Genomic DNA, 19,042 nt, shown 5'->3' on the forward strand with positions numbered 1-19,042 from the left:
CCTTGTGGCTACTTGTAGTGTAGACCTGAAATAGTTGTGCACAGGTTAGGGCTTTCTGTTTGGCGTGTGCAGATATTCGCACTGTGAAGGAACAGATAAATCATACACACACTCATGTAAGTACACAGATGCAGACAAAAGGGCAGGGCTGCCACACAAGTCTGCGGTCAGAGAGTCTGTAAACTGATCCTCGTAGTCGGAGCACATCCTCTGTGCTGGGGTCCCTTTCTGCCTGGCTTACACACACACACACACACACACACACACACACACACACACACACACACACACACACACACACACACACACATTCTGCTGCAAGCTCTGCAAGGGGCAGGCACAGAGTGTGCTTGAAGTTTGGAGCTGTTCCTCACTGAGCGTCTCTCTCTCTCCCTCTCTCTCCCTCTCTCTCTCTCACACACACATTCTCACTCTCACCAATCGTTCAGCCACAGAGCAGAGGAGGACGCGAAGGAAGGCAGGGACACCAGGGGAGGTCTGACGACACGATCCACACATACTGGGACTTATATTACATGCATAGGCTGACAGATCAATGCGAGCACGCCGTCTGCGCCTGGCTGTGATTTACTGGAGGAACGTCAAGACTTAGAGCCAGGTTGTCACCCTGCAACAGACGTGTGCAACTTTGCCCCGGCAGGAGGTTTGAAAACTTAAAGGAGCTCTGCAGCCAACAGCATGTGCCTATGTGTGATTGTAAGCGAGTGAAGAGAACAAGCTGACTATGCTCTGCAGTAGTTTTCCACACTGGAGGTCCAATGTGAGGATGGATGACACATGTTCCACGTCAACGGTGTTCCTCACCGTCTTCTGATCGTGGTACAAGGGAACCAACTGGCTCAAATACTGCACATACTGATCAACAGAGGAGGGGACACAGCACAAGGACTTTAATCACTTACAGCCTTTCCCCCAGGCTGCTATGATGTTGTGGTGCAAGTTCGGCTGCCACTTGCTCTCGTTGGCAGCCCTTCTGGTTATCGTGAGCTGCGGAGGAGGAGAGCAGAGGAAAGGAGCAGACAGCAGCGCCAGCAGCACAGGACAGGGCAGCACAGGTGGCAGCAGCAGCAGCAGCAGCAGCAGTAGTAGTAGTAGTAATAGCGGAGGAAGCAGTAGCAATTATAGTAGCAGACGTTACCATAAGATCCAGCAAGGCCAGTGCACCTACACGTTCATCTTACCTGAGGGAGAGGGCAGTGGAGGAGGCTCCTGCAGGGATGCAAAAGCCAGCAGCACCCAGTACAATGCCAACGCTCTCCAGAGAGACGCTCCTCCGCTCGAGGTGGACTTCTCCAACCAGAAGATCCAGCAGCTTGAGCACATTATGGAGAATTACACCCAGTGGCTGCAGAAGGTAAGGAGGGGCTTGGTGCAAAGTGGAAAATTGGCTTTACATGATGCAACTTCATGCATTTTAGCTGTTTTGGGGGTTCAGTTGGAGAAACAACCAGAGATTGAAAGAGCGCACTCAGTGGGGTGCAGATTTTCACCAGCCGTATCTCCACTTTTCTATTGGCTACCCTACTTGGGAGAGAGCTCTGTATCTGTATCTGATTCGCTTTATCACACACGCTACACCAGTTGTCTGGAACCTACGGCTTGCGAGTCATTTCTGGCTCTTTGCCAGAAGTCATATTGCTTTCAACAGAAACGGCATTTCAAAAAGAGTACAAATCAAAATAGCAAAATGCCAAATTACTACTAAGGTCTCTCTCTCTCTCTCTCTCTCTCTCTCTCTCTCTCTCTCTCTCTCTCTCTCTCTCTCTCTCTCTCTCTCTCTCTCTCTCTCTCTCTCTCTCTCTCTCTCTCTCTCTCTCTCTCTCTCTCTCTCTTACACCGGCTTGCCATGCCCCATCTCCTCTGTCTCAGTATCTATAGGCAGTTTTCCATCCACATCACCTGGTACGTTTACTCACAGGGACTACTTTTCATGAAACCAAAAGCTTCCTTCAGCCTGTTGTCAGCATTTCCACAGCGGTATATGAAACTGTGATTACAGTTGTAAATCATCAGGTTATTTAACATATTTTAATCCCTGCTCTGACACTTTTTTCAGTGTTTTTCTCCTATGAGTGCTGTCTGTGTTTTATTGACTTTGTTTGTTAGCAGTATGTTTTGTAAACTCGCCCAAAACACAACACACATCAGGGATGTGTCTTCACCTGCGACGATGGACACTATAATATAAAAAATAGACTGAAAGGCTCATGTGAAAGGAGAGAGAGGGAGAGAACAATCAAGGTCGAGCAAGCTTGAGAGTAAATGAAGTGAGGGAGCAGCATATTGTGACCCAGTCGTTTGCGAAGAGAGAGAGAGAGACAGAGACAGAGCAGCAGTGGTCAAGCGAGCTATACAGTGAATGAAGGGAGAGAGCAGAAGCGAGATCAAACGTGTTTCAGAGATTTTGAATCACCACTTCATCATCCAGTCATAAGTGTGCACAAAACAGTTTAGGGCTGACTGACCCAGAATGCCAGATTAGATGCAGACAGACACACACGGCCAAACACACGATCCCCTCCAGGCTGCCGTCTGGCGGAGATAAACATCATGAACTGAGGTCACTTCATCATTAGGAATGTTACATATGTATTTGTTGACAACAGTATCAGTTTTATATGTGACCTGCAACCAAATGGATGAAAGTTTGTGAAGCCAGCTTAGCAGGTGGTCCAGTTAACCAAAGAGGAATGGCCAGCTAAAAACACGGCATATTAAATACATTTGAAAGAAAAGCGGCGAAACACCATGCAAAAGTTTTCAATATGGGAAGCACAAGTTTGTCTGTGTTTGCTGATGAAATGTTCACGGTGGTTTAAAACTGTAGTGTTGTTTGATTGCTGCTGAAAAGCTGGTCTCTGCAGCGTGTCCATAATAACAGCAAGTGACTGGCAGAGTTTCTTTTGAAGTGGTCACACTGGGGTATGTTTACTGGGGTATTTGTCTATTGAGATATTTGTGTTTCCGTGGGTGTGTGGTCTCGGCAGAGCGTGTTGTGGCTTCACTAGATAACTTGTTTAGGTTTCTGAATGGAGCTCTAATACTCCAACGGAGAGAGCGGTGTTTGCTGTTATCTCACAGTCGACACATTGTGTTTGTTGAGGCAAAGTTTATGTGCTTTGTGATTGGAACGGTTTTCTGTGTGATTCTTACTCACCACTTTCGAAATTAAAATCGCCGGCAGAGAACGCTATCGCACAGTTGACATAAACGCCACTGATGGCATGAAAAACAAAAATAATTTGAAACAAATACCATAAAATCTGTTAAATGCAGTGGTATTCAGGGATTTGGATGCTCTCAAACACAGGAATGATGAATAATATGTATCAAAACTGGTTCAAGTGCAAATTTCATACGTCAGATTTTTGCGATTTTCATGTTTTAATTCTCTGTTCCTGTATGGGTTGAGAATATTTTGGTCTTGGGAAATATTTGTTTAACCATATATATATATATATATATATATATATATATGAAGTCAAAAATGCATTGGTGTTTAATCTGAAAAAAGCTCTGTATTCTTTTGAGGCTTTCACCAGACTGCAGCAAAATGCCAATTTGATGATCCAGAGGCCTAAAATACCATCACAATTTATATTAACTTTGCTCTGCTGTTACATAACTGTGTACATGAACTGCACAGAACTGGAAGTTGCTCAGCTGAATCGCTGGACTTCATTTGTATCATGTACACTCAGGCTCTCATCTGTCACGCAGTCACAGCTATTTTTTTTTTTTTTTGTCTTCTTTCTCTCCATTTTTCCCTGAGTAAACTTCCCTTTTTCTCCGAGTCTCTTTACAAATCCAGAGTAAATTCCACAGATGTCCGTTTGAGTTCCACAGACCGTCGGTCATAGAGCACTGGTAGTTATATGTCAGTCACCCCCGGCTCTCCAGTGGGCTGTCTCTTTAATGGCAGGAAGTCAGGGTGAGCCCCCAGAGACAGAGAGAGAAGGAAAAGACACACAGAAACAGAGAAAGCTCCCTTTATTTATTCATGTCAAGGACTGGTGTCTATAACTTTAGAGAACAAATACACATCTTCTCCCATGATCTACTGGCAAAAACGATGATCTACAACCTTTTTGATTCCCCTAAAACATAAAGACGTCCACAGAAAATGTGCAGTTTTTACGGTATTCATGTGAAACCATGAGAGGTTAAAATAACCTATCTCCAATTAAGCCTTTTATTGCCGTCAGTGAATGACGAATTTAAAATTTGTTTATAGAGCCACCGAGGTGTTTAGTGCATTAAAACATGTCTCTACTGCGATGTTAATGACTTGAGAATTGTGAAGCCATCAGTGATAGGACTTGGCAGCCGGATTGCTTTTCTAAGCTTTGAGACTCTGTGTCTCCAAAAAGAGCGAGACTATCTCTCTGAAATGAATACATGAATCAAATAAACAAACCTCTAACTTCGACATAAGCGGCTCTCCTGCTCCTCTGCTTTCCACAATATTGTCCCTCTCAACTTGGATTAGGGTGTCCAATCTGTGATTAATTGCTGAAACATAATGGTTTATTTGTGTCTGCAAAAAATTTAAAAAAAGACAAGTAGAAAAGGAAAGAGTTGGCGTAAGACGGCGCAAATAAATGCACACATAATACCTGATGGATTTGATGGATTACTGTGGAATTGGCGAATTAATTGACCTTAACTTCGTCAATACCCGTTAGCATGCTGAGCTTTCCGTTCATTAGCAATGAGCGTGTCCTTTTAAAACTGTTTTGGCAATGCCGCTGTGTGTGCCTGCTTTTCATTCGCTCTCACACTTTTCCCTCCTCAGGTTGGAGGAAATGCTCATTCCTCATCAATTAACCAGGCGCAGGTCATAGTACATTACAGCGAGATGTTGACTGAGTTGTGTAATTACAGGGGTGATGTGGGAGGCTGCACCACCTGTAAATTCGTCTCACGTTTTAAAACACAGAGCAGGCAAAAATTTGTACGAGCCCGAGTGAAATATTGCACGAGAGAAATTTAGGGCTTTCAGCACAGAATCTGTTTAATATCACCTTATTGGTAGACTGCGTAAAACACTGAGTTTATCTTACCTCAGCAGAGTAATTTATACAGGGCAGAGTTTAAGGTTCAAACTTTAAGAGGTGGTATAAGCTGAAAATTTCCCTCAGTTTTGCAGATTCACCTATACACAGTCGAGATAAGAAGGGGGTGAAAGTAGTGCATGATGGTGTGGAAAATGTGTACACTATTTTTCATTCAGTACCTGATCTATATGCTCGTCTAAATAATGGAATATAAACCTCAAAGTTGTATGAACACCAGCTCAGAATAGACGAGGGCCAGCTCAGTTGGTTTGATTCACCACTTTGAAAACCCTCGTGTTTCTGCACGGCTCCCAAAAGCGATCCATGTGTCAAGAAAGGCCAGGGGTGAAATAACACCGGCTTTATCTTTGCTCAGTGGACCTTATCCGTCTGTGATAGTACAAGTGATACTATGAAAACAGAACGGCAGCATTGGTAGACTGAAGGTTTGACTAATGAGACCTCTAGAATAACTTCTCCTCAGATGTAAAAATGGGAACATGTGAAAGCATCTGCCATCACCACTAATACCATCATGCTTCTTTCCTGACACTCTGGACTTCTCCGCTTGACCGCAGACATTCTTTGTCCGAAAGCAAATAGAATTTTTTTTTTTTTTTTTTTTTTTTAAAAAAAGAAAACCCAGTGACCGCCAGATTTATGTTTCAAAATGTGCGATGAACAGCATGACATTCAGCTTTCCTAATTGGATGCATATCTTTAAAAAGTAACACCACCGACAGCAACAAGTGGATAGATCAGCACTCAAAGGGTATTGGCAAAGGCATTTCAGAGGGGACACAGTGGTAATTCAGCCTAATTGCCGCACATGGGGGGGAACATAAGGAGGCAGTTAACATTTTTCATTGGACAGAAGATTAAGTGTCCGGGCCAGTGTATCTATCTTAATCATGGCAGCTCTTTACTGCTTGTCTAAGGGAAAGCTGTTCCTAATGTTGCCCCAACCAGTCTTGATGAAAGAGATGGACAAAGGATACCAGACCAGATACCACCTCAGTCCCTGGGTCCTCAGACCACTGTGGGGGGTAGAGAGAGAGAGAGAGAGAGAGAGAGAGAGAGAGAGGGAGAGGGAGAGTATATGGGCCCTGATAACATTCCTGACCAGTCAAAGGTGGCTTCTGTTTGTCTAAGAGTTATTTCAACAGCCAGCCTGCAACGAAGAGGACGAGGTTGCGTCAGATTTCGCAGCAGAAAACAAGCTATTTCACACATGCCTTCTCAAAGTGAAACTAGCATCAGCCCCTGTCTGGAAATGTGAGTCTGCAGAGACCTTACTTTAAAAAGATAAGAAAGTGAAACAGTTGAGTGCTTAAGGGAACCCTTCAATCAAAATACAAAAAAAAAAAGATGTAAATTTTACTTCCAAGTCAGTGCTTGTGTAATCTGTCCATCCAGGTTGTTTCTGTGTGATTTGGTGAGGTTTCCAGTCTTTCAGCACTCCATTACAATGGCGCTGGATGGCTATTTCTGTGTGGAGCTAAAATTTTCTTTATATTTAAATGTGAAAATGTGAAAAAGTTTTTCACATTCAAATTTTGACAAGTTGAGCTCCATAAAGCAATACCTATCCAGTCCTGTGGTATTAGGATGAGGGGAGAGAGGGAAGATCATTGCAGACTAGAAACCTCGCCAAATCACACAGACTCTATCTTGGGCTAAGTCAAGGTGAACTGTTCCTATCAATGGTTTTTGGATGGGATACTCGACTTTAACGCCTTGTGACTGTGAGGCATGTACTGTATATCTTGCTATGTGTTTTGAAGATATCATTTGCACCCCTGTAATATTTCAAGGACAATGCAAATTTGGCAACGAGACAAATTCTGCAAGCCAAATTTTGTTTCTGCCCTAGGGAGTGAAAGTCATACATCGTCTCATTTCCCCTCCCAGTGACAGTAGAAAGTGGTTCAGGGCAGCGTTTCTTGAGAAGGAAGGCCTGTGCCAAACTAAGCTGTCGGACAAGGGGAGGGGGGAAAAGCTATCGGCAGTGTCTTATCCCTGTGAAATTCCCATCATTCTGCCTCTCACTGAACAGGACGGCGCTGATCAGAATAAACTCTGGTTTAAAGGACGCACTGACATGTGGACAGTAACTTTTTCCTTACCATAATGGGAAATTCATTTGGAAAAGGATGAATATGTTTCTCTTCTTAATGCTATCAGAGGGCCACACAGCATGCCTAGAGAGCCAAGGAAAGACCAGTCTATTTTAGGGGTGACTTCCTCTATCAGTTTATTTTCACTGATAACGTGGGCCAAAACTAACAACTGGATGATGCAGAGAAGCTAGGAGACGCTCAGAGGAATAAAAACCTCTTCCTCCCTAACCCCAAAACCCGTACAAGGAACCATGGAAACTGCAGAGGGCCAGCGTAATAACGGCCCCCAGAAAAGTTGTCTTTGCCTTACTTGCACTGCCAGTGAAAGTGAAAAGGAAACAGAGCTTTGGGCTAAGCCTGTCAAGGGAGTAGGGGAAAACATTATGGCAATGCCACAGTATTTCCACCTGGATGTGAAAATGGAGCCCAGCAACGTTATTGATTGGCAGGAAAAGGGACATTTAGTAGTTTTGTCACAGTCAACATGGCAAGTCACTTTGTTTTTGAGACCATTTTTTTCCAGAAATCGTATTTTACAGCGGTCATGAGCCCCAATCTTGCTGGAGGTTCTGATATTGGGCAGAAAGGCCCTCCTATAACTAACCGTAAATGTCACAGTGCTTGTGCTCTGTCTAGTTTCTATTATTGAGGGGTATCACACATGCATTTGGCTTCATTTCCTTCGCTCACTTTAGTGAATCCGTCGCCAGTCAGTACAGGATTTATTTAGCTTTAATTGCAAGGTTATTTTTACCTCTGGCTAAATGCTTGAGGCATTTATTACATCCCTCCTGAAAACGCTGTTGCTTGCTTGTAGCTTGGCACCCACCGTTGTATCTGTGGAGTAAAATGAGAATTTCCAGTGATAGATTTGTGTTTCCATGTGCCCCCAAGTATATTCACCACTGTAATGGCTCTAATTTTTCTTCATTTAGTTACCGGGGTTGTAATAAATGTGAACGTTCTGCAGCATGTCACTCAGGTGAAATCAACTGCTTTACCATTCGCCAGTGGAACTGATATTTAGATATTTTAGTCTACTGTGGCGTTCAAACATTTTCTTGTAAAAATGCTGAAACCATACCAATGCTTTTTAAAAGGAAAGAAAGAACATAAATAATATTGTTTTGGGCAGGCGAGTGGAAGTCATTAGCACTGTGTGTGTAACTTACGGCCTGAAGCGTTGCCAAAAGCACAGGGTTCACGGCTGTATCTCTGCCACTGCCTCTCTCTGCTCTGGCTGAGTGATTATGACCAAAATTTAAGATAGTAATAGCTCAGACAAGGTGAAACATTAGACAGTATCGTCAGTCTGATTGCACAGTCAGTGGGCCAGTAAGATGGCGTTATCGCAATCTATTGCAACAAATCATGAGTTTGAAATTATTCGCAGGCAGAACGAGCCGTTATCTTTGTTGTATTTGTGTTTTATAATCACTCTTGATAAGCGGAGCAGTTGATAAATTTAAGTTGCCCTTTTCTGCTGCTATTCTTCCAAATGTCAGATTGGTTTAAGTTTTGCACCATAAACCAAGGTTTAGTGAAGGTCAAGGAGAGCTGAAACATCACTTTCATTGGAGAAAAAAAAACTGAATTTGAGAATCCCACTCCCACAAAATGGATTCCACGGGACTTCTACTGCATGAATTTACATAAACGTGTCGGTCACTCTTTTACAGCTGCTTTCCATCCAAGAACAGATAGCGCTGAGAAAACATGCACGTCTTGCACTGCTGATTCTGGCAAGGAGTGGGACCGAGAGAAAAGAGGAATACATTGTTAAGTTTTTATATCCTCTGTGATTTTATGTTAACAAGCTCTTCAAGTTGAAATTGCTGTTTGATTCCCGCAAATTCTGTTGGAGAACTCTTGCATCTGACAAGTATTAATCCCAAAGTTGAAGCGTGACTCTGTGAAGTGGAGGGAAATTCTTGAGGCATCCTCACATTTTGCCTCAGAGTCCTCTCCTCTCCCCACTGTGTCTCTCCAGCTCTCCCCGACAGATGTTGCGCTGTGAGTGGATGCCTTTGTCTATCAACGCTGGAGAGCTTTCTGGAGGTTCCAGAGGACACAACCGTTTCACCTTATCTGGAGCTCGGCCTCTTTTTTTTTCTTGGGCTCACGGAGTGTTCCCATGATTGCAAATCGAAGAAACAACAGAATCACAATCAGATGGCTGAAAGAGATGCAGGGAATCAAAGAATAATGGGCTGGCAAAATGTGGAAAACCGATCAGAGGAGGGAAATGAAAGCGAACAGAAAGAAAGGGAGAGACGGGGAGACAGAGAGCGAGATACTGGGTGAAAGATAAACAGTTTAACTCCCTCACAGCGTGGGTTAGATAGATCTTGAAATGACTAATGGTTCGCTTCATTGTTTTTGTTTTGTTCTCGTGGTGGTGATGGGATATGAGCCACTTGTGCTTTAAGCCTCCGTGTCACATCCAGGAATTACCTCACTTATTTATTTAGTCCTTTTTCCCCCCCTCTTTGGTGTGGGTGAGAGCTGAGAGAGTAGGGTTGCTGGGTGAAACATTAGTTTTTTTGAAGGCCATATCTTGTGATGCATTAACTTGCAATTTCAGACACACATTTTTTTTTATGGCAGACAGTCTGGAGCTGTGCAGAATGACAGGCCAATTGCAGCCTTTCCCTGTGCAGTGGGTGGTTTGTGCTCTAGTGCAATGTGTTACGGGTCCTGGTTTGGTGGTTTAGCGCTGTGATGCGATGTGTGACACCTCGTTTAGCCACATGCACAGTTCAGACATAAACCCACAGACACACATGCTCGCACACACGCGGCCACAAATGTTCACATATGCCTTAAAAACACACAGACACACTCGCGACCCTGTTCGGAGCTGTGTTTGCTTCGTCTGGGACCCGCGCCAGGCTTCTCACATTCCACACAATACCAGGGCAAGAGCTGGCACTGCCGACTGCAGATGCGATGGTGGAGACATAGATACATTAGAGTGGCTGACCCCCTGCCATGCCTCTCCCTCTGTTTGTCAGAAAACATCACGCCACTACATACAGTACAGGTCAAAAGTCCACATTAGTCCACACAGTAATCCATATAACCCATCTCTGTCACCACACAGAACTGCTGATCATCACTTTGGCCCCGGTTACATTTATAGCGGAGCCACTGAGGGAACTAAAATGTTTCTTTCTAATGATTTATTTTTACCAACTGCACATTCTTATTTTTTAGCAACAACCTCAGGGAGTAGGAGCCCCCCCCCTCCTCTGGATTTTGGACCCTTATGCTGACGGTGCAACAAGGTTGTCATTGCCAATATTTCCAGTAATCACTACATAGACAGAGGAGTGAAGTTTTAGGCCTTCACTTAATCCCTGAAGAATCCCAAACCGCTCACCAAGGCAAACTTTGGTAAGACGACGGAGGCTGTACATACTTTCAGCCCTGGTTTGCTTGAGTTATGGTGCACATCAGCTTTAAGATTATTACTTGATTATTGTTTAGGTACAGATACATCCCCAACACTACCAAAATTTTTGCTGCAACATAGGACTTTGAAGAAAACACCGAAAATGAATTTGATCGGTGTGATTTTTGGTGCAGTTGTTTTGGTCCATATCCAGGTTCCCATCATTCATACTAAATATATGAATGCACCCATAAACCCATTCATATGGCATGTTTTGATGAAGATTATTCTGGCCAAAGTAAATGTAAAAACTGCATAACACTTAAGTTTTCTTGCCCGTTCTTAATGTTCCTCTTTAACTCTATGGGCTGCTGCTCTGTGGAAAAATGTAGCTGCAGCCGTTATGGAGAACCACCTTATGCTGCGTCTGCATCAAAGTTTTCCAAGTATTTCCTCTTGGGATCTGAGCGTCTTACTGTTAACACGCTTCAATAACTTAAGCATTGGGACTTTTATGATGAGTGCATCATTATGAGGCATTGAATTATGTTGTCATTATTTCCATTATTCATATTACAGTCCTCTGCTGTAAAAATGATGAACATAAATGGTATTTTTTTTCATAATAATAACTGCACCTACTTTGTTGGAGCACCTGGATGCCATGACAATGGATTGTTCTTGCTGTCATGTCTTCCCAAAAGTTAAAGAGTGCATCCCAGTGGGCGTCACACTGATCCTAGCATACAGAGACCTAACAGGAACTCCCTCATAGATCTGTTGAATGAATGTGCTTTTTGGTTTAGGTTTACAACCAAAATATAAATGGCCACAAATGGCTCCTAATGTTTGTTTAAATGGACATGTTTGCAGTGATGCAGAGATAGAGAGGGTAATCCTCTAGAAGCCTGAGCGTGTGCATGTGTGGTTTGAGCCTGTATCTTATGCACATTCATTCGTGCATATGTGTGCGCATGAGTGTGTTTGACGTACACAAGTCCATTACATGGGTCTGTGTTTGTCTGTGTTTGGATGAGAGGACCTTCAGGTTAACTGATGGTCTGTAAGGGATCCAGAGGGATATGCCTCTCTGGACCTGCACTGTCATAAGGTGAAGCCGAGACATAATGCAAGCTGCCAGAGCACTCACATTTTCTCAATAACTGTCAAACAGCGCTCCCATGATGACCAGCCATTATGAATGATCATGTACACATCTTGAGGACATTAGTGATATGCTATTATGTGTCCTATGTCCATTTTCTGGCCTTGACATTCCAGAGGCCCTAGGAATACTATATTATGCATGAGCCATGTTTCTTGAATTTTTTTCAAAGAGAGATGAATTTCAAACCAAATTTTGCAGTAATAACCTTTGATGTTAAATTTACTACCATATGGCACAGTTTCCACGGACCATAAAGATTAAAATATACAGTGTAACTGGAACAAAAAAGAAAAACAGAGGGCTAAAAAAAAAAAAAAAAAAAAAACATGCAGTATGTCAAAAAAAAATTCAAAAGAAGGTGCTCTTTGGTTTGGAGTGTGCAGCTGAATGGAAAAAACAGGGAGCTCTTCTTTGAAAAAACACTTGTCCAAGCCTTTATTTTCCAGGCTCATGTAGAGATATTTAAAAACAGTTACAATGCTCCAGCGTAGTTCAGCATTGGCCTTCAAATAATTCAGCTTCAAATAATTCATGTTCATGTCAGGGGCGGACTTAATGATTTTGGGGCCTAAGGCACACACAGGCATGGGGCCCTCCACATCTTTTTTGTCTCCCCCTTGTCAATCCTTATTTATCTAAACAGACCAAGACCTATTTGTAACTTCTTTTCCTCAGCAGTCCTTATACGGTTGATATGAAAAGTACAGCAATGATGCTCAGCACTCATTGTGCCAGATTTACAAAAAGAGACCTCAGAGGCCTCTTTGACCTGGATTTTGTGTCGCCTGTGGGTGCTGCCAATTTAGCACTCTCTACTAAGAACTGGTATGAAAATGAACATCGCCAAAAATAACCATGTGAATGGCAGTATGTAAATGCCCACTACTTATATTTTGAAACACATGCATAATTTTCAGCCGGTTCGATCAGTTGAACATGTGTACATCCCCTGCTTCATGACGAGGAAACTGACAGGATAAATACAATAAACAAAATTTTACAGCGCCATGGAGAGTAAAAACTGTGTTCTCGTTGATGAATGTTTAATATGTTTATGCCAATGATAGATCTGATGCCAAAACAGGTAGATGGCTCATGCACAAAGCTGTGAGGACTTCCCTTTTTTGATTGTGAGCCATCAAACTGTTTTGACTCTAATCTGACACCCCCATGATTCAGTGCAGTCAGTCCACTCCCCAGGATTTTTGCAGCTAGATCCCGTTCAAATGCTTGTTAAATAAGATGTGCTTGACGTGGTGGTTGTCCAGGTCCAGGCGACAGAGGCTTTCTGAGAGTGGGCGGTGGTGGTTGAACTGGTGATGGTTGTGTTGTACAGAAAATAATAGATCTTTGTAATATATTGATCAATTGAAAGTGAGGGGTTCAAACTGAATTTGAGTGGGCAGCTTTTGCACCGTGGTGGGGCCGCCTGAAACGACTGCTTATTTATAACATTACGAGGTGTTGGTAACTGGGGGCCTAAGGCAGTTGCAGACCTTTGCCTAATGGTGAAGTCCACATGTGGTTCATGTTCATGTTCGGTTCATGTTGAACATAAATTACGTGAAGCTCCCTGATAACAGCTAATGCCAAAATGCACTGGAGTATTCTAAGTGTTTTTAAATATCTCTACATGAGCCCATAAAATGAAGGCTTTTTACAATTGTTTTGCAAAAAAAAAGGTTAAATGTGTCAGTTATTGCATATCTGACACATGAGCACAAACTTTTTAGTAAGAATAACCCAGTGGCAGTGAAATAACTACTTCCCACAGAGATGAGGCCATGTTTTTTTTTTTACTCTGAGAAACACAGGACCCAAACAAAACAAGATTGTAGGATTGTTTGTGTTTGGTCCTCATAAGACAGGAGTACTAATGTGTGTTTTAGAAATATGGGTCATATTGTATGATTCTAACTTTGCAGAAATGCCTCCTCGGAGTTCGATGATATTTCCCTGCGCTGTCTGGGCACAGTGATCCTGCTTTGGTTGCAATAGTTTTGATCATTTGATCCCTCTTCTGCTTGTCACTGTGTGTATACACACTTCTTGTGCACTCCAGCTTGAGAAAAGCAAAAATAAACAGAGACCCGGGCACATGAAAGGCCACGGTTTGTACACTTAGTGCACTGTGTATCGTCCATGTATACATGCTCTTCCTCTTCTTCTTCCTCTTCTTCTCCTTCCTCTTTTTCTCCTCTGTCTTAATTGCAGTGGTGTGGATGACAACTGAGAAAAACAAAAAGTAATTTAATTCCAATCTCTGTTGTACCTCTGATATGAGCCTATCCTGCTCAAAGAGTAAGCCAAGAGCCTCTTAAACTATCCAAGTTGGGAGGCAAAATGAGTCACAGACATGTTTTGATTCCTGTGTAAGAAATATTGTTTTAATAACATGTTTTGATGTCGAGAAAACTCTTAAGATTCAAACCCAGCTTGTTGTATCCTTGCAGATTCAGAAGCAACAGAAATATAGCCTGTTGCTAATTATCCGATAAAGAAAGCAGTGTGCAATCTTGATGAATTGTGGTGTCAGATTGCCATGCTTACTTGCAACTTGCATTTTATCAATGTAATATTACTACTTATCTGTCTGGTAGCTACTTCACTGAACCATACTGAAACACACAGAGACCAGAGGCAGCCATGAATGTGTTTTTATTGCACCTTTTCCAAAAAGAGCTGTAAGGCAGCAAGCAACAGGCAATAAAGGCAATGAAAGATGCGCATTATCAGCATTGTCATCCATCTTCAACCGAAGGGCTGAACAGCAGCATGTTTCCAGTGTAGCAGCAATACAATAACAGTTATGGATGAGGTGCATGTTATCATTAACAGGCTGATGCAGCTAGAAATTGAAACTTTTCATCCTGCTGATCTCTTCTGTTTTGGACACCGGTTCAGAATTAGTCAGTGGAAATGCGGGTACATACACATATACAGATACACACCCAGCACAAACACACATGCACCTACACCTACACACAAACAGAAACACAGAGCATCGCGTTCTGCTGGAGATGTGTGCTCCAGCTCACTGCTTTCAGCATCTTTCTTCACCGCAACCACAGGCCCTAGACAAAGAAACAGAATTGGACGCACATGACTGTTACCACATGAGCCCTGTATGATGATTTTGGGGTAGTCTGCAGGCACCCTCATCTGAAACCATTTCATTTGATGGGAAATAGACAATGCAAAAACACACTCTGTGGGGGTTGAATATTGTTCTACAGTATAACATTAGCTCTTTTGGGTCAACTGAATAACATTACCGGATTGAAAAAAAAAAAAAAAAAACATTTGACTAAAATAAATTTCTTGTAGCTGTTTATAGCACATGAACATGTGGATAGTATAGCCTGAGACAGACCTTTAGCTGCCAGTGAAATTAAATAACTTCATGTATTAAAGGTGCCATGTGCAGGATAGACGGGATAGATTAATGTGGAATAACCGCAAAATTTAATGAGTAAGTCTCCATGGTTCTTATCATTGGTGTGATAATGACAACCCTTAAGACTTAACCACCATAAAAACCCATGCAGTAAGCACAATCTATATGGTTTGTATTGTTTTTGCCTGATTTTTGCCTGATTCACTGATACATTGCCTGTTTATTCCATGTTTTTTGTCAGTTGACTTTCATTGGTCTTTACCCCAACTGACCCTCAGTTTTGCATTGTGAACCTTTAGATAATCATTTCAATATGTTGAATTAATGTGTGAACTTACCCCTTCGTTGTTGCTGTGAGCTGTGCACACCACAAAAGGGACAAATCCACCTGCGAATGCCCAGAGGTCTGCTATGTGACAGCGGAGGTGCCAATAAAGTTACTCATTTGGTTCCCTGAGGACGGCTGCCAGTATGAGTCCATTAACAACAGTAGAATCCTTTATACAATGCAGATTCTACTTCATTGTATTTCTATGGCCCTAAAGTGCTCTGACAACCGCTGTCAGCACCGCAAGTGCCCCACCCAACAAGAGAAATATCCTGGATGATACATCGCCCAGTGTGTGTCAGCCACAAGCAGCAGTCGGAGAGTGGGAGATGAGACGCGAGGTTGGACGTAATATAATCTGGACCTCATGTAACAGCCTCGGTCTGTCTTTGATGAGATATCCAGAGCAAAGGTTGTCTGAAGGAAGAGAGTGAGGGAGAGGGGGGGGGGGAGTGAAAGCGAAAGAGAAAAAGAGAGAGAGAGAGAGAGATTAGGAGAAACAGTGATAGAGAAATGAAAGGCCTGGGTCGGGGTTGACTGTGGACATTTCTGCGTGGTGAGTGTAACCCTGGATGGCTGCAGGGAAGGTTTATAAACTCTGGAGTCCTCGCTTAATGGGATGTTAGGATGAAAGATAAACACGAACATGACGTTGAAGGAAACGACCCCTGTCATTAAATGCCCATTCATTTTGATTAGAAGAGGCACCCGGCGTGATAGATAGTGGTGCTGGCACATACGGTGGAACGCTGGATGTAGTGCTTTATGTCAAAGAGGATTCAATTTTCCCCTTTGCCTGGTTAGGAGGCTTAGCATGGAGCGCATGCACCAGTGTTCCTGCAATGGCCCGAATTGAAGCAAACCACGTCTTTTTTCATTTATTCCTGCAGCTTTTTGCAGAGGAAACCCCTGCTAAGCTACTTAGATGATACCCACGAATGCCATGTGAAATATTTGAAGCAGGGTTTGTGGTGTTCCTGTGAGCTTCAGGAATAGGGCAGACCGACACAGCTTGGGCCAGTGACATAAGTTAGTCATCATCAGACGCATTCCTGCCTGGATGTATCCCTGAGGAAACATTCCCGCGTTGGAAAAACGTGCGTCACAACAACTTGGTCTGATTCCCTGTCAGGCTGCCCCTCTGCTGGTGTGCACGGCGAGGCTCAGAGGTCAGGGTGAACAAGCAGGTCTGAGTTTGTTTGGTTGTTTGGGTTTTGTTCCGCATTCCCATGTCTTGGGTGAATGCGAGTACTTCCTCTCCCATACGTCCAGATACGCATAATTAATTGGAGTAATTTTAGGGCCCACTTTGACATTAAAGAGCCCCATTGTAACTGGAGGATTTGTGAAAATATACACTCATACACAATCTCTTCTGCGCTCTATTTATTTTCACTTATCATAGATAGTAATCACGTGACTGATGTGCGATAGTGATCTGTGCATCTGCTTGAGGCATGAGTCAAACAGAGGAAAGGAAACAGGACAGAGGAGAAATGTGGCTGTCATTATAATGTCTTATGCTTCACGCTTCTGCTTTGTCTGAACCATCTGCCATTTCGTTTTCATTTTCACTTTCTTCCCTTTACTCTAAAGAGGAAAAACGTCTCTAAAAACCATGTTAACAATGATTTGAGGTAGGTACGCTGCCACTGGAGTCTTGTCTTATAACCAAATTATCCTTGTCTCGACCAACTCGGAAAATTCATTTCCAGAATGAGTTTTGATTGTAATAACAAGCAAACGTCCTCATCACTGTACCCTTACCAATAAAAGAAAAGCAAACATTTCTGTTGGATGGGCTCAAGGCTTCTTCAGAGAACTAAAGAGCTGAAGTTCAAGGCAAAGGCTTTTCTTCATCGCGTTTTTTTTTTTTTTTTTTAAAGCGGAGTTCATGTTTTTCAAAGCACAGTGTCAAATGTTAGTTTCCCCTTTTCTTTCCTGAACTAGATCTGACTGAAAAGATGAATTGGCTTTCATGTTACATATTACAGACATGCCGAAGACGTTGTCCAATTCATCTTGGTGTGCTGTAAATAGAGGCTCTCAGTTAATCGTGGAGGACATGTCTTGTAGACATAACACTGTCACAGTCCTTGATTTAAAAAGTCTTCTCCAGCTATACATAGCTTGATAATTTCGTCAGTGGTAGTACATTAGTGTAGATAAAAGGGAAAGCCAAAGGTAGGTGAAATTAGAGTCTGAAAAAATGTGCGTTTTTTTTTTTTTTTTTTTTTTTTTTTTTTTTTTGTCATGTTAATGCATGTGAGATACTGCATGAGGATGATTTTCCCAAAAGAAAGTAAGAGCATTCTGGCAGCGGTACACCCAGTCACCATCTCCGCTCTGTTCTCAGGGATTTTATATTTTTGGATTCTTGACCTTGTCCTAATAAACTTTTAAATCCCAAATTTGACTCAAGCTGAGCCACATCTCTGCCAACTTGTGCATTTCAAAAAATATGATTTAGTGCCAATTTCATATTATTATAAAATATTTTTTTTGGTTGGCTCAGACATTTTTTGAAAATGAAGCATAGCTGTTTTTATAGTGGTTTTCCTTTTTGCAACATTAAGTTAATAATCCATAGTAAACTTATTAGTCATTTTGACAATGTCACAAATCAAATTTTTACATATTTTCCACATTGTTTCCACATGTTCCTGCAAATTGTCACTTATTTGTATAATGCCTTTCTTTGCATTTCACAATGACATAGATGGCACTGAAGTATGCTTGACAAAAATGAATATGGAAATCAGTTTGGCATTAGAAAGCAATAGAAAGTGAGAGAGATAATGTTTACTCTAATATTTTCGGATTGTTTCATTCAAAGCACTGTTGTCAAAATGTTATGATAGAAAACCTTTGACGGATGAAAAGTGGCCTGCCTCTGGTCCCGCCAAATGACTTTGGGCACCTCACGCTGACCGCTACGATTTAGCCAAAGGATTTATACTGAGAGATGGCCGGTTTGGTTTCAAGCTGTGTGCACGAGGTTCATTTTGTCCTTGGAAATGCTAAACTAAATCGTAATTGAAATCAACACAATAGCATCCTGACAGAGACACAAAGGGGAGAGAAAAGAGAGAGGCAGAGAAGAAGGAGTGAGGAGAAAGTGCATGCAACAAGAGACAGGAGAAAGAGAGAGAGAGAGAGAAATAGGGAGCAGTGGATGCTGGCAGCAGAGGGGCTGTTTGTAGGATGGCAGTCAGTCTCTGTGGCCGAGTGGAGCCTTGGAATCAACAGCATTCAGCTTCAGACTAACAGCGATGAGGCAGGCAGAGTCCCAGTCTGGACCACCCACATCACCCCAGACCCCTGTTCCAACCACCTATTGCTCCTATTGATCAATCCCCCATTTCAGAGTCGGATCTAAGCTGGTATTTTTATTCACTAAGGCACGCGGGGGGTCTGTTTGTCTCTGTTTTTCTCAGTCACACAGAATTATTCAGTCTGTCCCTGTGCCAGTTTCTCCGTCTCTTTCTCGCTCTCAGACTCTCTCTCTCTTTCTGATGACATTGTATGTAAGGAGAGAGAGAGAAAAAAAAATGTGG

The 19,042-nt window shown here is 42.6% G+C and overlaps 1 protein-coding gene across 1 annotated transcript in view; it reads left to right on the plus strand.

Annotated features, from left to right (window-relative positions):
* The first annotated feature begins 468 nt into the window (after window positions 1-468).
* angpt1 (angiopoietin 1) overlaps window positions 469-19,042 on the plus strand; it is a 57,644-nt gene continuing 39,070 nt past the window's right edge. Inside the window, exon 1 of the mRNA XM_030062857.1 lies at window positions 469-1,375. Within this exon, the coding sequence (XP_029918717.1) occupies window positions 944-1,375 (432 nt within the window). The 5' untranslated portion in view covers window positions 469-943. The remainder of the gene's footprint in view (window positions 1,376-19,042) is intronic.

Source organism: Myripristis murdjan, chromosome 11 (assembly GCF_902150065.1).
Source record: "Myripristis murdjan chromosome 11, fMyrMur1.1, whole genome shotgun sequence".
NCBI lineage: Eukaryota > Metazoa > Chordata > Actinopteri > Holocentriformes > Holocentridae > Myripristis > Myripristis murdjan.